This window comes from Protopterus annectens, chromosome 4.part0, assembly GCF_019279795.1.
Source record: "Protopterus annectens isolate FY-2018-M chromosome 4.part0, PAN1.0, whole genome shotgun sequence".
In the NCBI taxonomy this organism is placed as follows: Eukaryota; Metazoa; Chordata; order Ceratodontiformes; family Protopteridae; genus Protopterus; species Protopterus annectens.
The window spans coordinates 942,096,167-942,113,965 of record NC_056733.1 but is presented as its reverse complement, the minus strand read 5'-3'; the positions used below and the strand labels follow the sequence as shown (position 1 = coordinate 942,113,965).

At 38.7% G+C, this 17,799-nt stretch overlaps 1 protein-coding gene across 1 annotated transcript in view; it reads left to right on the top strand.

Annotated features, from left to right (window-relative positions):
- Positions 1-17,799, top strand: part of ABCB9 (ATP binding cassette subfamily B member 9) — a 713,793-nt gene that overhangs the window by 344,722 nt on the left and 351,272 nt on the right. Inside the window, exon 6 of the mRNA XM_044068918.1 lies at positions 1,324-1,452. Coding sequence (XP_043924853.1) covers positions 1,324-1,452 — 129 coding nt within the window. The remainder of the gene's footprint in view (positions 1-1,323; positions 1,453-17,799) is intronic.

Sequence of the window (17,799 nt, the reverse complement as noted above, 5' to 3'; positions counted from 1 at the left end):
CCAAGGATTTAAATTTTGCTTGTGACATAAATAAGAGATGTTGATGAGAGAGAGATGTGGGTCTTAGAGGATGTCCATGCTGGGAAGCAGCATCAGTCCGTAGCCTTTTTTAAAAATAACATTGACCACTGGATGTGAAGTCAGAAATTCAGTCCGGGTCTGGCCCCCATGTCTCTGATACACAGAGGCAGACAGTAGTGTCCAAACTAGCATAACCCCCTACACATAACCTCTATAAACATCTGAACTAACATACCCCCTACTAATAAGTGGCCATGAGAAGTAGGGACACAGTTGGGTTGGACTGCTCGGCTAGACTTATAAAGGCCTTGGTGGTTGTTAGCCTAGTATATAACTATAAACCTATAGAAAAGTCTGTATGAAAACCAAACATAAAAGAGTGGTCTGAATAGCATGAAACATCACAGTATATTACCACAATGTCATAATGCATGTTGTGCTGATGCCCACCCACGATTAGTTCCTCTTTCTTGTGCCCACTAAGTTCTAGGTCTTTGATCGGCTAGCCCCCCTATATCCTTGAAACACGCTAAGAAGGTAATCAGAGAACAAAGGCATGAATAATGCATGCTCTGCCAGGTCACTCTCATTGTGTCTATACCAGGTAATCCATTTGTTAATTTCATTCAGTCATTCTCCATTAGCCCGGTTAATTCATTTTAGGGTCACTGGGGAATTGGAACTTCTCCTGAAACTCAGATGAACCAAGGCACAGCAACATTGCATTCTGAATGTGGTGGCAACCCATTTCATAACACACTCACTCACACATGGCATATAGCATGGACACCTGCCAGGCAGTTTGGTGGACTTCCAGTTCACCTGCAACACATCTTTGTGATGTAAAGGAAACTGGAATTTATACTGAAAATCCATTTGAACACCTGGATGTTGTACAAACTAGAGACTCGAGTCCTGCGAAGCAGCAATGCTAACCAGGGCACCACTATACCACCCACATGTAGTCTATCAGTACCACCCACGTGTAGTACATCAGTACCACCCCCCACATGTAGTCCATCGGATATTTAAAAAATCTTAATGAAATGCTTAACAGATCCAAAATAAAGATATACAAGCCACCATTTAATTATCAAAGCTGTCTGTATTTCAGTAGAAATGCTCTGTGAAGTTATTCTGTGTTCCTTCCTTAAAATAGTAGCTACAATCATTTATGAAATTAATATAACTGTTATGCACCTTACATCCATTCTGATTTTAAATTGCTTGTATTATTAAAGCAACTAATAAAGAAGGTAGCGTTTATTTGGTAGTACTTTAATTTATATGTTTTTGTTATAGATTGCACAACTTGCCTTAGGTGTCATAATTCTGTTTTACGGAGGCCATTTAATTATGTCTGGACATATGAGCAGTGGTAACCTCATCTCTTTTATTATTTATGAACTGGAACTGGGAGAATGCATGGAGGTATGTGTTACATTTTTCTGTGAATTTTTTATGCTGAAATGTATAATTCAGAATTATAAACATATCATTTATAACCAAATGAGGAACATGAAATGTGATATGGAATGTAGTATCACCTTTCCTTTTAGTTTAAAGCATATGGATTATCAAAGCATGGACAACCTGAGCAGAATAGTTTGGTGGCAGGTATGAACCACATTTCTTAGACAATTTATTTTATTTACATAATATGTCAAAGTTGTTATTTTTAGACTGGCTTCTTATGCTGCTGTCGCCTTTATTGCAAGGGTTCAAACCTGGCTGTAGCCCCATCTCATTCACACAGAAATGTGTGGTTATCTTTACTGTACTACGTTTACATGGTGTTCTTTCTACACACCCACACACACACACACACACACACACACACACACACACATATATATATATATATATATATATATATATATATATATATATATATATATACTTCCTGACATCAGACTAATTGCAGAAAGCATGGATTTCCACCTGCAGTACATGGCGACTGGAGTTTTAAGAATGGGGTCTGTTGTTTTAGTATTCTGCTTAAAGGAGTGCAGAATTAAGCAATGAGTAGAACACTGTTGTATTTCTGATGAGAAGGATATTGGTGGCTCTGGCACAGAATCCATGTGAGTTAGTAATCAGAGGACAAGTGTGTGACAGTGGCCCAGAGGTTATGTTGCTACTTTAGGTGTAAGGGAAAACCTTATTCTTTAGTTGTTCAGCATAAAGACAGCAGATCTAATGTCATGGTATTCCTTAATAATATACAAACAGTCCTGAATTCCACCACACGTGAAATAACTACAGGGGCATTCTACAGCCTCGTGCTAACTGTGCTAGGTATGTATATGCATATAAATATGTATGTGTAGATAGACAGATAGATGCAGAGACAGAAAGAGCTAGTCCCAAATAAAAAAGTCAGCAAAGAAAGTAGAAGCCAGAGCTTCCATTCTTCCATAACACTTCATATAATAAAAGATCCAATGTTGTCTTTCTCATTCCATTGTTAAACTTGAATTGTGGTTTCTCTAGAAGACTGTTTATTTCTGTTGATGTTTGCTGTTGTTACCTTTCTTTGATACCATGTCAGGCATGGCCTCTGGATTAAAAAGAAAGGTATAGCTTGTTGGCACAAAATTCTTACCAAAGACTTTAATTTCCCTTGTTCATAGGTCCATGGATTAGTACTAGGCTAACTGCCCCTGTGGGCGAATTTAAGCCTAGCCAATTACCACATATGAGAATCGAACCCTGAACCTTGTGTCTGTAAGTTGAACACATTAACCATTATGCCAGCCCCCCTTATGCCTGCCTCATCTCCTGGATATTATTTAAGTATTGCTCACCTAGAAATTGAGTGTGAGGCCTGTGATCTTTCATGGACGGGTCTGTCTGGATGTTGTGACAAATTGATATTCAAGGGCAACTTCTCAGCCCAAGTGGGAGGGTTGGTGCTTTCTTCTTCAGCAACCTTGTCTCCCTCCTCCAGGAAATCAGACAAAACAAAGGCAGGTAAAGACAAGGAAAAGGGGAAAGATAACGAGAGAGGTAAGGACAAGGAAAAGGGGAAAGATAAAGAGAGAAGTAAGGACAAGGAAAAGGGGAAAGATAAAGTGAGAAGTAAGGACAAGAAAAAGGGGAAAGATAAAGAGAGAAGTTAGGAAAATGTAAAGGGGAAAGATAACCAGAGAAGTAAGAACAAGGAAAAGGGGAAGATAAAGACAGAAGTAAGGACAAGAAAAGGAAAAGATAGACAGAGAAGTAAGGAGAAGGAAAAGGGGAATATAAAGAGAGAAGTAAGGAGAAGGAAAAGGGGAAAGATAAAGAGAGAAGTAAGGACAAGGAAAAGGGGAAAGATAACGAGAGAGGTAAGGACAAGGAAAAGGGGAATGATAAAGAGAGAAGTAAGAACAAGGAAAAGGGGAAGATAAAGAGAGAAGTAAGGACAATGAAAAGGGGACGATAAGGAGAGAAGTAAGGACAAGAAAAGAGAAAGATAGAGAAGTAAGGACAAGGTAAAGAAAAAGACAGAAGTAAGGACAATGAAAAGGGAAAAGATAAAGAGAGAAGTAAGGACAAGGAAAAGGGGAAGATAAAGAGAGAAGTAAGGACAAGCAAAAGGGGAAAGATAAAGAGAGAAGTAAGGACAAGGAAAAAGGCAAAGATAAAGAGAGAAGTAAGGACAATGAAAAGGGGAAGATAAAGAGAGAAGTACGGACAAGGAAAAGGGGAAGATAAATTGAGAAGTAAGGACAAGCAAAAGGGGAAGATAAAGAGAGAAGTAAGGACAAGGAAAAGGGGAAAGATAAAGAGAGAAGTAAGGACAAGGAAAAGGGGAATGATAAAGAGAGAAGTAAGGACAAGGAAAAAGGCAAAGATAAAGAGAGAAGTAAGGACAATGAAAAGGGGAAGATAAAGAGAGAAGTAAGGACAAGGAAAAGGGGAAGATAAATTGAGAAGTAAGGACAAGGAAAAGGGGAAGATAAAGAGAGAAGTAAAGACAAGGAAAAGGGGAAAGATAAAGAGAGAAGTAAGGACAAGGAAAAGGGGAACGATAAAGAGAGAAGTAAGGACAAGGAAAAGGGGAAGATAAATTGAGAAGTAAGGACAAGGAAAAGGGGAAAGATAAAGAGAGAAGTAAGGACAAGGAAAAGGGGAAAGATAAAGAGAGAAGTAAGGACAAGGAAAAAGGCAAAGATAAAGAGAGAAGTAAGGACAATGAAAAGGGGAAGATAAAGAGAGAAGTAAGGACAAGGAAAAGGGGAAAGATAAAGAGAGAAGTAAGGACAAGGAAAAGGGGAAGATACATTGAGAAGTAAGGACAAGGAAAAGGGGAAGATAAAGAGAGAGGTAAGGACAAGGAAAAGGGAAAGATAAAGAGAGAAGTGAGGACAAGGTAAGGGGAAGATAAATTGAGAAGTAAGGACAAGGAAAAGGGGAAAGATAAATTGAGAAGTAAGAACAAGGAAAAGGGGAAAGATAAAGAGAGGAGTAAGGACAAGGAAAAGGGGAAGATAAAGAGAGAAGTAAGGAGAAGGAAAAGGGGAAAGACAAAGAGAGAAGTAAGGACAAGGAAAGGGGGAAAGATAAAGAGCGGATTAAGGACAATGAAAAGGGGAAAGATAAAGAGAGAAGTAAGGACAAGGAAAAGGGGAAGGATGACAGAAGTAAGGACAAAGAAAAGGGGAAAGATAAAGAGAGATGTAAGGACAAGGAAAAGGGGAAGATAAAGAGAGAAGTAAGGACAAGAAAAGGGAAAGATAGAGAGAGAAGTAAGGATAAGGGAAAGAAAAAGAGAGAAGTAAGGACAATGAAAAGGGAAAATATAAAGAGAGAAGTAAGGACAAGGAAAAGGGGAAAGATAAAGATAGAAGTAAGGACAAGGAAAGGGGGAAGATAAAGAGAGAAGTAAGGACAAGAAAAGGGAAAGATAGACAGAGACGGAATATCCGAACTCATAAACAGAGAAATTGGGGACTTACAGCCACTTGATCCCACCCAGTTCGGCTTTGTAAAGGGCAGATCCTGCCTTTTGAACCTGGTTGACTTTTTCGAAACCATCACTAGAGCCATTGACGAGGGCAAAGCAGTCCATACAGCCTACCTGGACTTGGCTAAAGCTTTCGACACAATACCCCACTCTGGCATCATAGACAAGCTCAACAGCTTAAATGTAAATCCATATGTCACAAGATGGGTGGCAAACTGGCTAAAGGATAGAACCCATAAAGTCAAAATCGCTGGAGCCATGTCAGACTCAAAGCCAGTCACAAGTGGTGTCCCACAGGGCTCTGTCCTGGGACCCCTCTTGTTCGGCATTTATTTCTCAGATGTGAAAGCAAACATGGGAGGGTTGTGGCTGACAAAGTTCGCAGATGACTGCAAACTAGGCGCCATAGTCGATACGCCAGCTGACACATACATCCTACAGGAAGGCCTCACTGAAACGGACAACTGATGTCGGAGTCACGGCCTTAAACTAAATGCCAAAAAATGTATAGTCATCCCCTTTGGGAAAAACAAAGTACCCACAAATTATCACATAGACAGCAACCCACTGAGTACGGAAAAAGTAATCAGAGACCTGGGGACCCAAGTCAATAGTGACTTCTCATTTGACACCCACGTTGCCAAAGTGGTTAGAAAGACTTTCTACCTTGCCCACCTTATCATGAAGGGATTCACATCCAGATCAAAGGAGGTCATTGTACCCTTATACTCCTCCCTTATCAGGCCCATGATTGAGTACAATGCCCCATTTGGTATGTACCTCACCTGGCACTTGCAACAGCTAGAGAGACCCCAAAAGTACCTCACCAAGAGGATCAAGGGTCTCCAACATGTCATATGCTGCTAGACTAAAGAAACTCCAGCTCTATTCAGTAGCATACCGCCTGCTCAGAGGTGATCTGTGCCTGACGTACAAGGCCATGTCCAATCAGGAATTGATGGACATGCTCCAACTCAAAAAATCCAAAGCCATCAGAACCACGAAAGGTAAAGATTTAAACCTCAGCACAAATATGAATAGGACATGCTGGAGGGACAGATTCATAACTCAGAGGCTTCCCATACTCTGGAACAGAATCCCAGTTCATGTTAGGCAGAGCCCCTCACTGACTCTCTTCAAGAGAAATCTTGACGAGTGGATGGGAGATCATAGGTTTACCCCAGAGGTCATCTCTGTGTCACTATTAGACAGAGGCACAGTAAACTAATTATATTATGTAAGGGGGTCTTCACTGTGTCACTACTAGACAGAGGCACAGTATTCTAAATCTATTCTGTACACTTTTGTACCATTACATGGGGTGGCGAAAGCCACATCACTATGGCTAGGCTTATAAATGCCCCAGGGCAGATAGCCTAGTACTAAACTATGAAACTATGAAACTATGAAACTATAAGAAGTAAGGACAAGGAAAAGGGGAATATAAAGAGAGAAGTAAGGAGAAGGAAAAGGGGAAAGACAAAGAGAGAAGTAAGGACAAGGAGAATGGGAAAGATAAAGAGAGAAGTAAGGATAAGGTAATGGGGAAAGTTAAAGAGAGAAGTAAGGGCAAGGAAAAAGGGAAAGATAAAGAGAGAAGTAAGGAGAAGGAAAAGGGGAAAGATAAAGAGAGAACTAAGGACAAGGAAAAGGGGAAAGATAAAGAGGGAATTAAGGACAACGAAAGGGGAAAGATAAAAAGAGAAGTAAGGACAAGGAAAAGGGGAAAGACAAAGAGAGAAGTAAGGACAAGGAAAAGGGGGAAGACAAAGAGAGAAGTAAGGACAAGGAAAAGGGGAAAGATAAAAAGAGAAGTAAGGACAAGGAAAAGGGGAAAGATAAAGAGAGAAGTAAGGACAAGGTAAGGGGGTAGATATAGAGAGAAGTAAGGACAAGGAAAAGGGGAAAAAATATAGAGAGAAGCAAGTACAATGAAAAGGGGAAAGATAAAGAGAGAAGCAAGGAGAAAAAAGGGGAAAGATAAAGAGAGAAGTAAGGACAAGGAAAATAAGAAAGATAAAGAGAGAAGTAAGGAGAAGGAAATTGGGAAGGTAAAGAGAAGTAAGGAGAAGGAAAAGGAAAAATAAAGAGAGTAGTAAGGACAAGGAAAGGGGGGGAAGATAAAGAGAGAAATAAGGAGAAGGAAAAGGGGAAAGATAAAGAGGGAAGTAAGGACAAGAAAAGGGGGAAGATAAAGAGAGAAGTAAGAACAAGGAAAAGGGGAAGATAAAGAAAGAAGTAAGGACAAGGAAAAGGGGAAAGTTAAAGAGAGAAGTAAGGAGAAGAAAAGGGGAAAGATAAAGAGAGAAGTAAGGGCAAGGAAAAGGGGAAAGATAAAGAGAGAAGTAAGGAGAAGGAAAATGGGAAGATAAAGAGAGAAGTAAGGAGAAGGAGAAGGGGAAAGATAAAGACAGTAGAAAGGACAAGGAAAAGAGGAAAGCTAAAGAGAGAAATAAGGAGAACGAAAATGGGAAAGATAAAGAGAGAAGTAAGGACAAGAAAAGGGGGAAGATAAAGAGAGAAGTAAGGACAAGGAAAACGGGAAAGATAAAGAGAAAAGTATGGACAAGGAAAAGGGGAAGATAAAGAGAGAAGTAAGGAAAAGATAAGGGGAAGATAAAGAGAGACGTAAGGAGACTGAAAAGGGGAAAGATAAAGGGAAAAGTAATGAGAGGAAAAGGGAAAGATAAAGAGAGAAGTAAGGACAAGGAAAAGGGAAAGATAAAGAGAGAAGTAATGACAAGGAAAAGGGGAAAGATGAGAGAAGTAAGGACAAAGAAAAGGGGAAAGATAAAGAAAGAAGTACGGACAAGGAAAAGGGGAAGATAAAGAGAGAAGTAAGGACAAAAAGGGGAAGGATAGAGAGAGAGAGAGAGAGAAGTAAGGACAAGGGAAAGAAAAAGAGAGAAGTAAGGACAATGAAAAAAGAAAAGATAAAGAGAGAATTAGGACAAGATAAGGGGGAAAGATAAAGAGAGAAGTAAGGAGACTGAAAAGGGGAAAGATAAAGAGAGAAGTAAGGAGAGGAAAAGGGAAAGATAAAGAGAGAAGTAAGGACAAGGAAAAGGGGAAAGATAAAAAGAGAAGTAAAGACAAGGAAAAGGTGAAAGATAAAGAGAGAAGTAAGGACAAGGAAAAGAGGGTAAAGGGGGTAAAATAAAAAGAGAAGTAAGGGGAAGGGAAAGGGGAAATATAAAGAGAGAAGTAAGGACAAGGGAAAGATAAAGAGAGAAGTAAGGGCAAGGAAAAAGGGAAACATATAGAGAGAAGTAAGGAGAAGGAAAAGGGGGAAGATAAACAGAGAAGTAAGGACAAGGAAAGGGGAAAGATAAACAGGGAATTAAGGACAAGGAAAAGGGGAAAGCTAAAAAGAGAAGTAAGGACAAGGAAAAGGAAAGACAGAGAGAAGTACGGACAAGGACAGGTGGAAAGATAAAGAGAGAAGTAAGTTCAAGGTAAGAGGGAAAGATAAATAGAGAAGTAAGGACAAGGAAAAGGGGAAAGATAAAGAGGGAATTAAAGACAAAAAAAAAGGGAAAGATAAAGAGAGAAGTAAGGACAAGGAAAAGGGGAAAGCTAAAGAGAGAAGTAAGGACAAGGTAAGGGGGAAGATATAGAGAGAAGTAAGGACAAGGAAAAGTGGAAAAATAAAGAGACAAGTAAGTACAAGGAAAAAGAGAAAGATAAAAAGAGAAGTAAGGAGAAACAATGGGAACGATAAAGAGAGAAGTAAGGACAAGGAAAAGAAAGATAAAGACAAAAGTAAGGAGAAGGAAAATGGAAAGATAAACAGAGAAGTAAGGAGAAGGAAAAGGGAAAGATAAAGAGAGTAGTAAGGACAAGGAAAGGGGGAAGATAAAGAGAGAAATAAGGAGAAAGAAAAGGGGAAAGATAAAGATAGAAGTAAGGACAAGAAAATGGGGAAGATAAAGTGAAAAGTAAGGACAAGGAAAAGGGGAAAGATAAAGAGGGAATTAAGGACAAAGAAAAAGGGAAAGATAAAGAGAGAAGTAAGGACAAGGAAAAGGGGAAAGCTAAAGAGAGAAGTAAGGACAAGGTAAGGGGGAAGATATAGAGAGAAGTAAGGACAAGGAAAAGTGGAAAAATAAAGAGACAAGTAAGTACAAGGAAAAGGGGAAAGATAAAGAGAGATGTAAGGAGAAACAATGGGAACGATAAAGAGAGAAGTAAGGACAAGGAAAAGAAGAAAGATAAATAGAAAAGTAAGGAGAAGGAAAATGGAAAAATAAACAGAGAAGTAAGGAGAAGGAAAAGGGAAAGATAAAGAGAGTAGTAAGGACAAGGAAAGGGGGAAGATAAAGAGAGAAATAAGGAGAAAGAAAATGGGAAAGATAAAGAGAGAAGTAAGGGCAAGAAAATTGGGAAGATAAAGTGAGAAGTAAGGACAAGTAAAAGGGGAAAGATAAAGAGAAAAGTAAGGACAAGGAAAAGGGGAAGATAAAGAGAGAAGTAAGAACTAGGAAAAGGGGAAGATAAAGAGAGAATTAAGACAAGGAAAAGGGGAAGATAAAGAGAGAAGTAAGGACAAGGAAAAGGGGAAAGATAAAGAGAGAAGTAAGGACAAGGAAAATGGGAAAGACAAAGAGAGAAGTAAGGACAATGAAAATGGGAAGATAAAGAGAGAAGTAAGGACAAGGAAAAGGGGAAGATAAATTGAGAAGTAAGGACAAGGAAAAGGGGAAGATAAAGAGAGAAGTAAGGAGAAGGAAAAGGGGAAAGATAAAGAGAGAAGTAATGACAAGGAAAGGGGGACAGATAAAGAGAGAATTGTGCACAATGAAAAGGGGAAAGATAAAGAGAGAAGTAAGGACAAGGAAAAGGGGAAGATAAAGAGGGAATTAATGGCAAAGAAAAAGGGAAAGATAAAGAGAGAAGTAAGGACAAGGAAAAGGGGAAAGCTAAAGAGAGAAGTAAGGACAAGGTATGGGGGAAGATATAGAGAGAAGTAAGGAAAAGGAAAAGTGGAAAAATAAAGAGACAAGTAAGTACAATGAAAAGGGGAAAGATAAAGAGAGAAGTAAGGACAAGGAAAAGGGGAAGATAAAGAGAGAAGTAAGGACAAGGAAAAGGGAAGATAGAGAGAGAAGTAAGGACAAGGGAAAGAAAAGAGAGTAAGGACAATGAAAAGGAAAAGATAAAGAGAGAAGTAAGGACAAGATAAGGGGGAAAGATAAAGACAGAAGTAATGAGACTGAAAAAGGGAAAGATAAAGAGAGAAGTAAGGAGAGGAAAAGGGAAAGATAAGTAAGGACAAGGAAAAAGCGAAAGATAAAGAGAGAAGTAAAGATGAGGAAAAGGAGGTAAAGGGGTAAAATAAAAAGAGAAGTAAGGGCAAGGAAAAGGGGAAAGATAAAGAGAGATGTAAGGAGAAGGAAAAGGGGAAATATAAAGAGAGAAGTAAGGACAAGGAAAAGGGGAAAGATAAAGAGAGAAGTAAGGACAAGGTAAGGGGAAGATAAAGAGAGAAGTAAGGACAAGGGAAAGATAAAGAGAGAAGTAAGGGCAAGGAAAAGGGAAAGATAAAGAGAGAAGTAAGGAGAAGGAAAAGGAAAGATAAAGAGAGAAGTAAGGACAAGGAAAAGGGGGTAAAGGGGTAAAATAAAAAGAGAAGTAAGGGCAAGGAAAAGGGGAAAGATAAAGAGAGAAGTAAGGAGAAGGAAAAGGGGAAATATAATGAGAGAAGTAAGGACAAGGAAAAGAGGAAAGATAAAGAGGGACTTAAGGACAAGGAAAAGGGGAAAGATAGAGAGAGAAGTAAGGACAAGGTAAGGGGAAGATAAAGAGAGAAGTAAGGACAAGGGAAAGATAAAGAGAGAAGTAAGGGCAAGGAAAAAGGGAAAGATAAAGAGAGAAGTAAGGAGAAGGAAAAGGGGAAAGATAAAGAGAGAAGTAAGGAGAAGGAAAAGGGGAAATATAACGAGAGAAGTAAGGACAAGGAAAAGGGGAAAGATAAAGAGGGACTTAAGGACAAGGAAAAGGGGAAAGATAATGAGAGAAGTAAGGACAAGGTAAGGGGAAGATAAAGAGAGAAGTAAGGACAAGGGAAAGATAAAGAGAGAAGTAAGGGCAAGGAAAAAGGGAAAGATAAAGAGGGAAGTAAGGGGAAGGAAAAGGGGGAAGATAAAGAGAGAAGTAAGGGCAAGGAAAAAGGGAAAGATAAAGAGAGAAGTAAAGAGAAGGAAAAGGGGAAGACAAAGAGAGAAGTAAGGACAAGGAAAGGGGGACAGATAAAGAGAGAATTGTGGTCAATGAAAAGGGGAAAGATAAAGAGAGAAGTAATGATAAGGAAAATTGGAAAGATGAGAGAAGTAAGGACAAAAAAAAGGGGAAAGATAAAGAGAGAAGTAAGGACAAGGAAAAGGGGAAGATAAAGAGAGAAGTAAGGACAAGGAAAAGGGAAGATAGAGAGAGAAGTAAGGACAAGGGAAAGAAAAAGAGAGAAGTAAGGACAATGAAAAGGGAAAAGATAAAGAGAGAAGTAAGGACAAGATAAGGGGGAAAGATAAAGAGAGAAGTAATGAGACTGAAAAAGGGAAAGATAAAGAGAGAAGTAAGGAGAGGAAAAGGGAAAGATAAAGAGAGAAGTAAGGACAAGGAAAATGCGAAAGATAAGGAGAGAAGTAAAGACAAGGAAAAGGCGAAAGATAAAGAGAGAGAAGTAAGGATAAGGAAAAGGGGGTAAAGGAGTAAAATAAAAAGAGAAGTAAGGGCAAGGAAAAAGGGAAAGATAAAGAGAGAAGTAAGGAGAAGGAAAAGGGGAAATATAAAGAGAGAAGTAAGGACAAGTAAAAGGGGAAAGATAAAGAGGGACTTAAGGACAAGGAGAAGGGGAAAGATAAAGAGAGAAGTAAGGACAAGGTAAGGGGAAGATAGAGAAGGACAAGGGAAAGGTAAAGAGAGAAGTAAGGGCAAGGAAAAAGGGAAAGATAAAGAGAGAAGTATGGAGAAGGAAAAGGGGAAAGATAAAGATAGAAGTAAGGACAAGGAAAAGGGGAAAGGTAAAGAGGGAATTAAGGACACGGAAAAGGGGAAATATAAAAAGAGATGTAAGGACAAGGAAAACGGGAAAGACAAAGAGAGATGTAAGGACATGGAAAAGGAGAAAGATAAAGAGAGAAGTAAGGACAAGGTAAGGGGGGAAGATAAATAGAGAAGTAAGGACAAAGAAAAGGGGAAACATAAAGAGGGAATTAAGGACAAGGTAAGGGGGAAGATATATAGAGAAGGACAAGGAAAAGAGGAAAAATAAAGAAAGATGTAAGGAGAAGGAAAATGGGAATGTAAAGAGAGAAGTAAGGGCAAGAAAATGAGGAAGATAAAGAGAGAATTAAGGGCAAGGAAAAGGGGAACAATAAAGAGAGAAGTAAGTACAAGGAAAGGGAAAGATAAAGAGAGAAGTAAGGACAAGGAAAAGAAGTAAGATAAAGAGAGAAGTAAGGAGAAGGAAAATGGGAAGATAAATAGAGAAGTAAGGAGATGGAAATGGGGAAAGATAAATAGAGTAGTAAGGACAAGGAAAGGGGAAATGTAAAGAGAGAAATAAGGAGAAGGAAAAGGGGAAAGATAAAGAGAAAAGTAAGGACAAGAAAGGGGGGAAGATAAAGAGAGATGTAAGGACAAGGAAAAGGGGAAAGATAAAGAGAGAAGTAATTACAACAAAAAGGGGAAAGATAAAGAGAGAAGTAAGGACAAGGAAAAGGAGAAAGATAAAGGGAGAAGTAAGGTCAAGGAAAAGGGGAAAGATAAAGAGAGAAGTAAGGAGAAGGAAAAGGGGAAAGATAAAGAGAGACGTAAGGAGAAGGAAAAGGAGAAAGATAAAGAGAGAAGAAAGGACAAGGAAAAGGGGAAAAATAAAGAGAGAGGTAAGTACAAGGAATAGGGGAAAGATAAAGAGAGAAGTAATGAGAAAAAGGGAAAGATAAAGAGAGAATTAAGGAGAAGGAAAAGGAGAAAGATAAAGAGAGAAGAAAGGACAAGGAAAAGGGGAAAATAAAGAGAGAAGTAAGTACAAGGAAAAGGAGAAAGATAAAGAGAGAAGTAATGAGAAAAAAGGGGAAAGATAAAGAGAGAAGTAAGGACAAGGAAAAGGAGAAAGATAAAGAGAAGTAAGGAGAAGGAAAATGGGAAGATAAAGAGAGAGGTAAGGGCAAGATAAAGTGGAAAGATAAAGAGAGAATTAAGGACAAGGAAAAGGGGAAAGATAGTGAGAGAAGTAAGGACACAGAAAAGGGGAAAGCTAAAGAGAGAAGTAAGGACAAAGAAAAGGGGAAAGATAAAGAGAGAAGTAAGGACAAGGAAAAGGGCAAAGATAAAAAGAGAAGTAAGGACAAGGAAAATGGGGAAGATAAAGAGAGAAGTAAGGACAAGGAAAAGAGGAAAGATAAAGAGAGAAGTAAAGACAAGGAAATGGGGAAGATAAAGAGAGAAGTAAGGACAAGGAAACGGGGAAGGTAAAGAGAGAAGTAAGGGCAAGGAAAAGGGGAAAGCTAAAGAGAGAAGTAAGAACAAGGTGAGCGGGAAGATAAAGACAGAAGTAAGGACAAGGAAAAGAGGAAAGATAAAGAGAGAAGTAAGGACAAGGAAAGGGGAAAGATAAAGAGAGAAGTAAGGACAAGGAAAAGGGGAAATATAGAGAGAAGTACGGACAAGGAAAATGGGAAAGATAAAGAGAGAAGTAAGGACACAGGAAAGGGGAAGATAAAGAGAGAAGTAAGGAGAAGGAAAATGGAAAAGATAAAGAGAAGTAAGGACAAGGAAAGAGGGAAGGTAATGTGAGAAGTAAGGACAAGAAAAGGGAAAAGCTAAAGAGAAAAGTAAGGACAAAGAAAAGGGGAAAGATAAAGAGAAGTAAGGAGAAGGAAAAGGGGAAAGGATAAAGAGAGAAGTAAGGAAAAGGAAAAGGGAAAGATAGAGAGAGAGATAAGGACAAGGAAAGGGATAAAGGGGAAAATAAAGAGAGAAGTAAGGACAAAGAAAAGGGGAAAGATATAGAGAGAAGTAAGGACAAGGAAAGGGGAACATAAAGAGAGAAGTAAGGACAAAGAAAAGAGGAAAGATAAAAAGAGAAGTAAGGACAAGGAAAGGGGAACATAAAGAGAGAAGTAAGGACAAAGAAAAGAGGAAAGATAAAAAGAGAACTAATGACAAGGAAAAGGGGAAGGATAAAGAGAGAAGTGAGGAAAAGGAAAAGCGGAAAGATAAAGAGGGAATAAAGGACAAGGAAAAGGGGAAAGATAAAGAGAGAAGTAAGGACAAGGAAAAGGGGGAAGATAAAGAGAGAAGTAATGGCAAGGTAAGGGGAAAGATAAAGAGAGAAGTAGTGAAAAGGAAAGGGGGTAAAGAGGAAAATAAAGAGAGAAGTAAGGACAAGGAACAGGGGAAAGATAAAGAGAGAAGTAAAGAAAAGGAAAAGGGGAAAGATAAAGAGAGAAGTAAGGACAAGGAAAAGGAGAAAGATAAAGAGAGAAGTAAGGACAAGGAAAGGCTGAAGATAAAGAGTGAAGTAAGGACAAGGAAAAGGGGAAAGATAAAAAGAGAAATAAGGACAAGGAAAAGGGGAAAGATAAAGAGAGAAGTAAGGACAAAGAAAAGGGGAACGATAAAGAGAGAAGTAAGGACAAGGAAAAGGGGAAAGATAAAGAGAGACGTAAGGACAAGGAAAAGGGGAAGATAAAGAGAGAAGTAAGGAGAAGTAAAAGGGGAAGATAAAGAGAGAAGTAAGGACAAGAAATAGGGGAGGATAAAGAGAGAATTAAGGACAAGGAAAAGGGAAAATAATGAGAGAAGTAAGGACAGGGAAAAGGGGAAATATAAAGAGAGAAGTAAAGACAAGGAAAAGGGGAAAGATAAAGAGAGAAGTAACGGCAAGGTAAGGGGAAAGATAAAGAGAGAAGTAAGGACAAGGAAAGGGGGTAAAGGGGAAAAATAAAGAGAGAAGTAAGGACAAGGTAAGGGGAAGATAAAGCGAGAAGTTAGGACAAGGGAAAGATAAAGAGAGAAGTAAGGGCAAGGAAAAGGGGAAAGATAAAGAGGGAATTAAGGACAAGGTAAGGGGGAAGATATATAGAGAAGTAAGGACAAGGAATAGAGGAAAAATAAAGAAAGATGTAAGGAGAAGGAAGATGGGAAGATAAAGAGAGAAGTAAGGACAAGGAAAAGGGGAAAAATAAAGAGAGAACTAAGGACAAGGAAAAGGGCAAAGATAAAGAGAGAGGTAAGGACAAGGAAAAGGGGAAGATAAAGAGAGAAGTAAGGACAAGGAAAAGAGGAAATATAAAGAGAGAAGTAAAGACAAGGAAAAGGGGGAACATAAAGAGAAAAGTAAGGAGAAGGAAAGGGGAATGTAAAGAGAGAAGTAAGGGCACAGAAAAGGGGAAAGCTAAAGAGAGAAGTAAGGATACAGGAAAGGGGAAGATAAAGAGAGAAGTGAGGAGAAGGAAAAGGGAAAAGATAAAGAGAAGTAAGGACAAGGAAAGATAAAGGTAAAGAGAGAAGTAAGGACAAGGAAAGGGGGAAGGTAAAGAGAGAAGTAAGGACAAGGAAAAGGGGAAAGCTAAAGAGAAAAGTAAGGACAAAGAAAAAGGGAAAGATAAAGAGAGAAGTAAGGAGAAGGAAAAGGGAAAAGATAAAGAGAGAAGTAAGGACAAGGGAAAGATAGAGAGAGAAGTAGGGACAAGGAAAGGGATAAAGAGGAAAATAAAGAGAGAAGTAAGGACAAAGAAAAGGGGAAAGATATAGAGAGAAGTAACGGCAAGGTAAGGGGGAAAGATAAAGAGGGAAGTAAGGACAAGGAAAGGGGGTAAAGGGGAAAAATAAAGAGAGAAGTAAGGACAAGGTAAGGGGAAGATAAAGAGAGAAGTAAGGACAAGGGAAAGATAAAGAGAGAAGTAAGGGCAAGAAAAAAGGGAAAGATAAAGAGAGACATAAGGAGAAGGAAAAGCGGAAATATAAAGAGAGGAGTAAGGACAAGGAAAAGTGGAAAGATAAAGAGAGAAGTAAGGACAAGGAAAAGGGGAAAGATAAAGAGGGAATTAAGGACAAGGTAAGGGGGAAGATATATAGAGAAGTAAGGACAAGGAATATAGGAAAAATAAAGAAAGATGTAAGGAGAAGGAAAATGGGAAGATAAAGAGAGAAGTAAGGACAAGATAAGGAGGAAGATAAAGAGAGAATTAAGGACAAGGAAAAAGGGAAAGATAAAGAGAGAAGTAAGGACAAAGAAGGGGAAAGATAAAGAGAGAAGTAAGGACAAGGAAAAGGGCAAAGATAAAGAGAGAAGTAAAGACAAGGAAAAGGGGGAAGATAAAGAGAGAAGTAAGGACAAGGAAAGGGGAAGGTAAAGAGAGAATTAAGGGCACGGTAAAGGGGAAAGCTAAAGAGAGAAGTAAGGACAGGGTAAGAGGATAGATAAAGAGAGAAGTAAGGACATGGAAAAGAGGAAAGATAAAGAGAGAAGTAATGACAAGGAAATGGGAAAGATAAAGAGAGAAGTAAGGAAAAGGGGAAAGATGGAGAGAAGTAAGGACAAGGAAAAGGGGAAAGATAACGAGAGAAGTAAGGACACAGGAAGGGGGAAGATAAAGAGAGAAATAAGGAGAAGGAAAAGGGAAAAGTTAAAGAGAAGTAAGGACAAGGAAAGGTAAAGGTAAAGAGAGAAGTAAGGACAAGGAAAGGGGGAAGGTAAAGAGAGAAGTAAGGACAAGGAAAAAGGGAAAGCTAAAGAGAAAAGTAAGGACAAAGAAAAGGGGAAAGATAAAGAGAGAAGTAAGGAGAAGGAAAAGAGGAAAGATAAAGAGAGAAGTAAGGACAAGGAAAAGGGAAAGATAGAGAGAGAAGTAAGGACAAGGAAAGGGATAAAGGGGAAAATAAAGAGAGAAGTAAGGACAAAGAAAAGGGGAAAGCTATAGAGAGAAGTAAGGACAAGGAAAAGGGAACATAAAGAGAGAAGTAAGGACAAAGAAAAGGGGAAATACAAAAAGAGAAGTAAGGACAAGGAAAAAGGGAAAGATAAAGAGAGAAGTAAGGACAAGGAAAGGGTGAAGATAAAGAGTGAAGTAAGGACAAGGAAAAGGGGAAAGATAAAAGAGAAGTAAGGACAAGGAAAAGGGGAAAGATAAAGAGAGAAGTAAGGACAAGTAAAAGAGGAACGATAAAGAGAGAAGTAAGGACAAGGAAAAGGGGAAAGATAAAGAGAGACATAAGAACAAGGAAAAGGGGAAAGATAAAGAGAGAAGTAAGGAGAAGTAAAAGGGCAAGATAAAGAGAGAAGTAAGGACAAGAAAAATGGGAAAGATAAAGAGAGAATTAAGGACAAGGAAAAGGGAAAAATAATGAGAGAAGTAAGGACAGGGAAAAGGAGAAAGATAAAGAGAGAAGTAAGGACAAGGAAAAGGGGAAAGATAAAGAGAGAAGTAATGGCAATGTAAGGGGGAAAGATAAAGAGAGAAGTAAGGACAAGGAAAGGGGTAAAGGGGGAAAATAAAGAGAGAAGTAAGGACAAGGAAAGGGGGAAATATAAAGAGAGAATTAAGGACATGGAAAAGGGGAAAGATAAAGAGAGAATTAAGGACAAGAAAAAGGAGAAAGGTAAAGAGAGACATAAGGACAAGGAAAAGGGGAACGATAAAGAGAGAATTAAGGACAAGGAAAAGGGGAAAGATAAAGAGAGAAGTAAGGACAAGGAAAAGGGGAAAGATAAAGAGAGAAGTAAGGACAAGGTATGGGGAAAGATAAAGAGAGAAGTAAGGACAAGGAAACTGGGAAAGATAAAGAGAGAAGTAAGGACAAGGAAAAGGAGAAAGATAAAG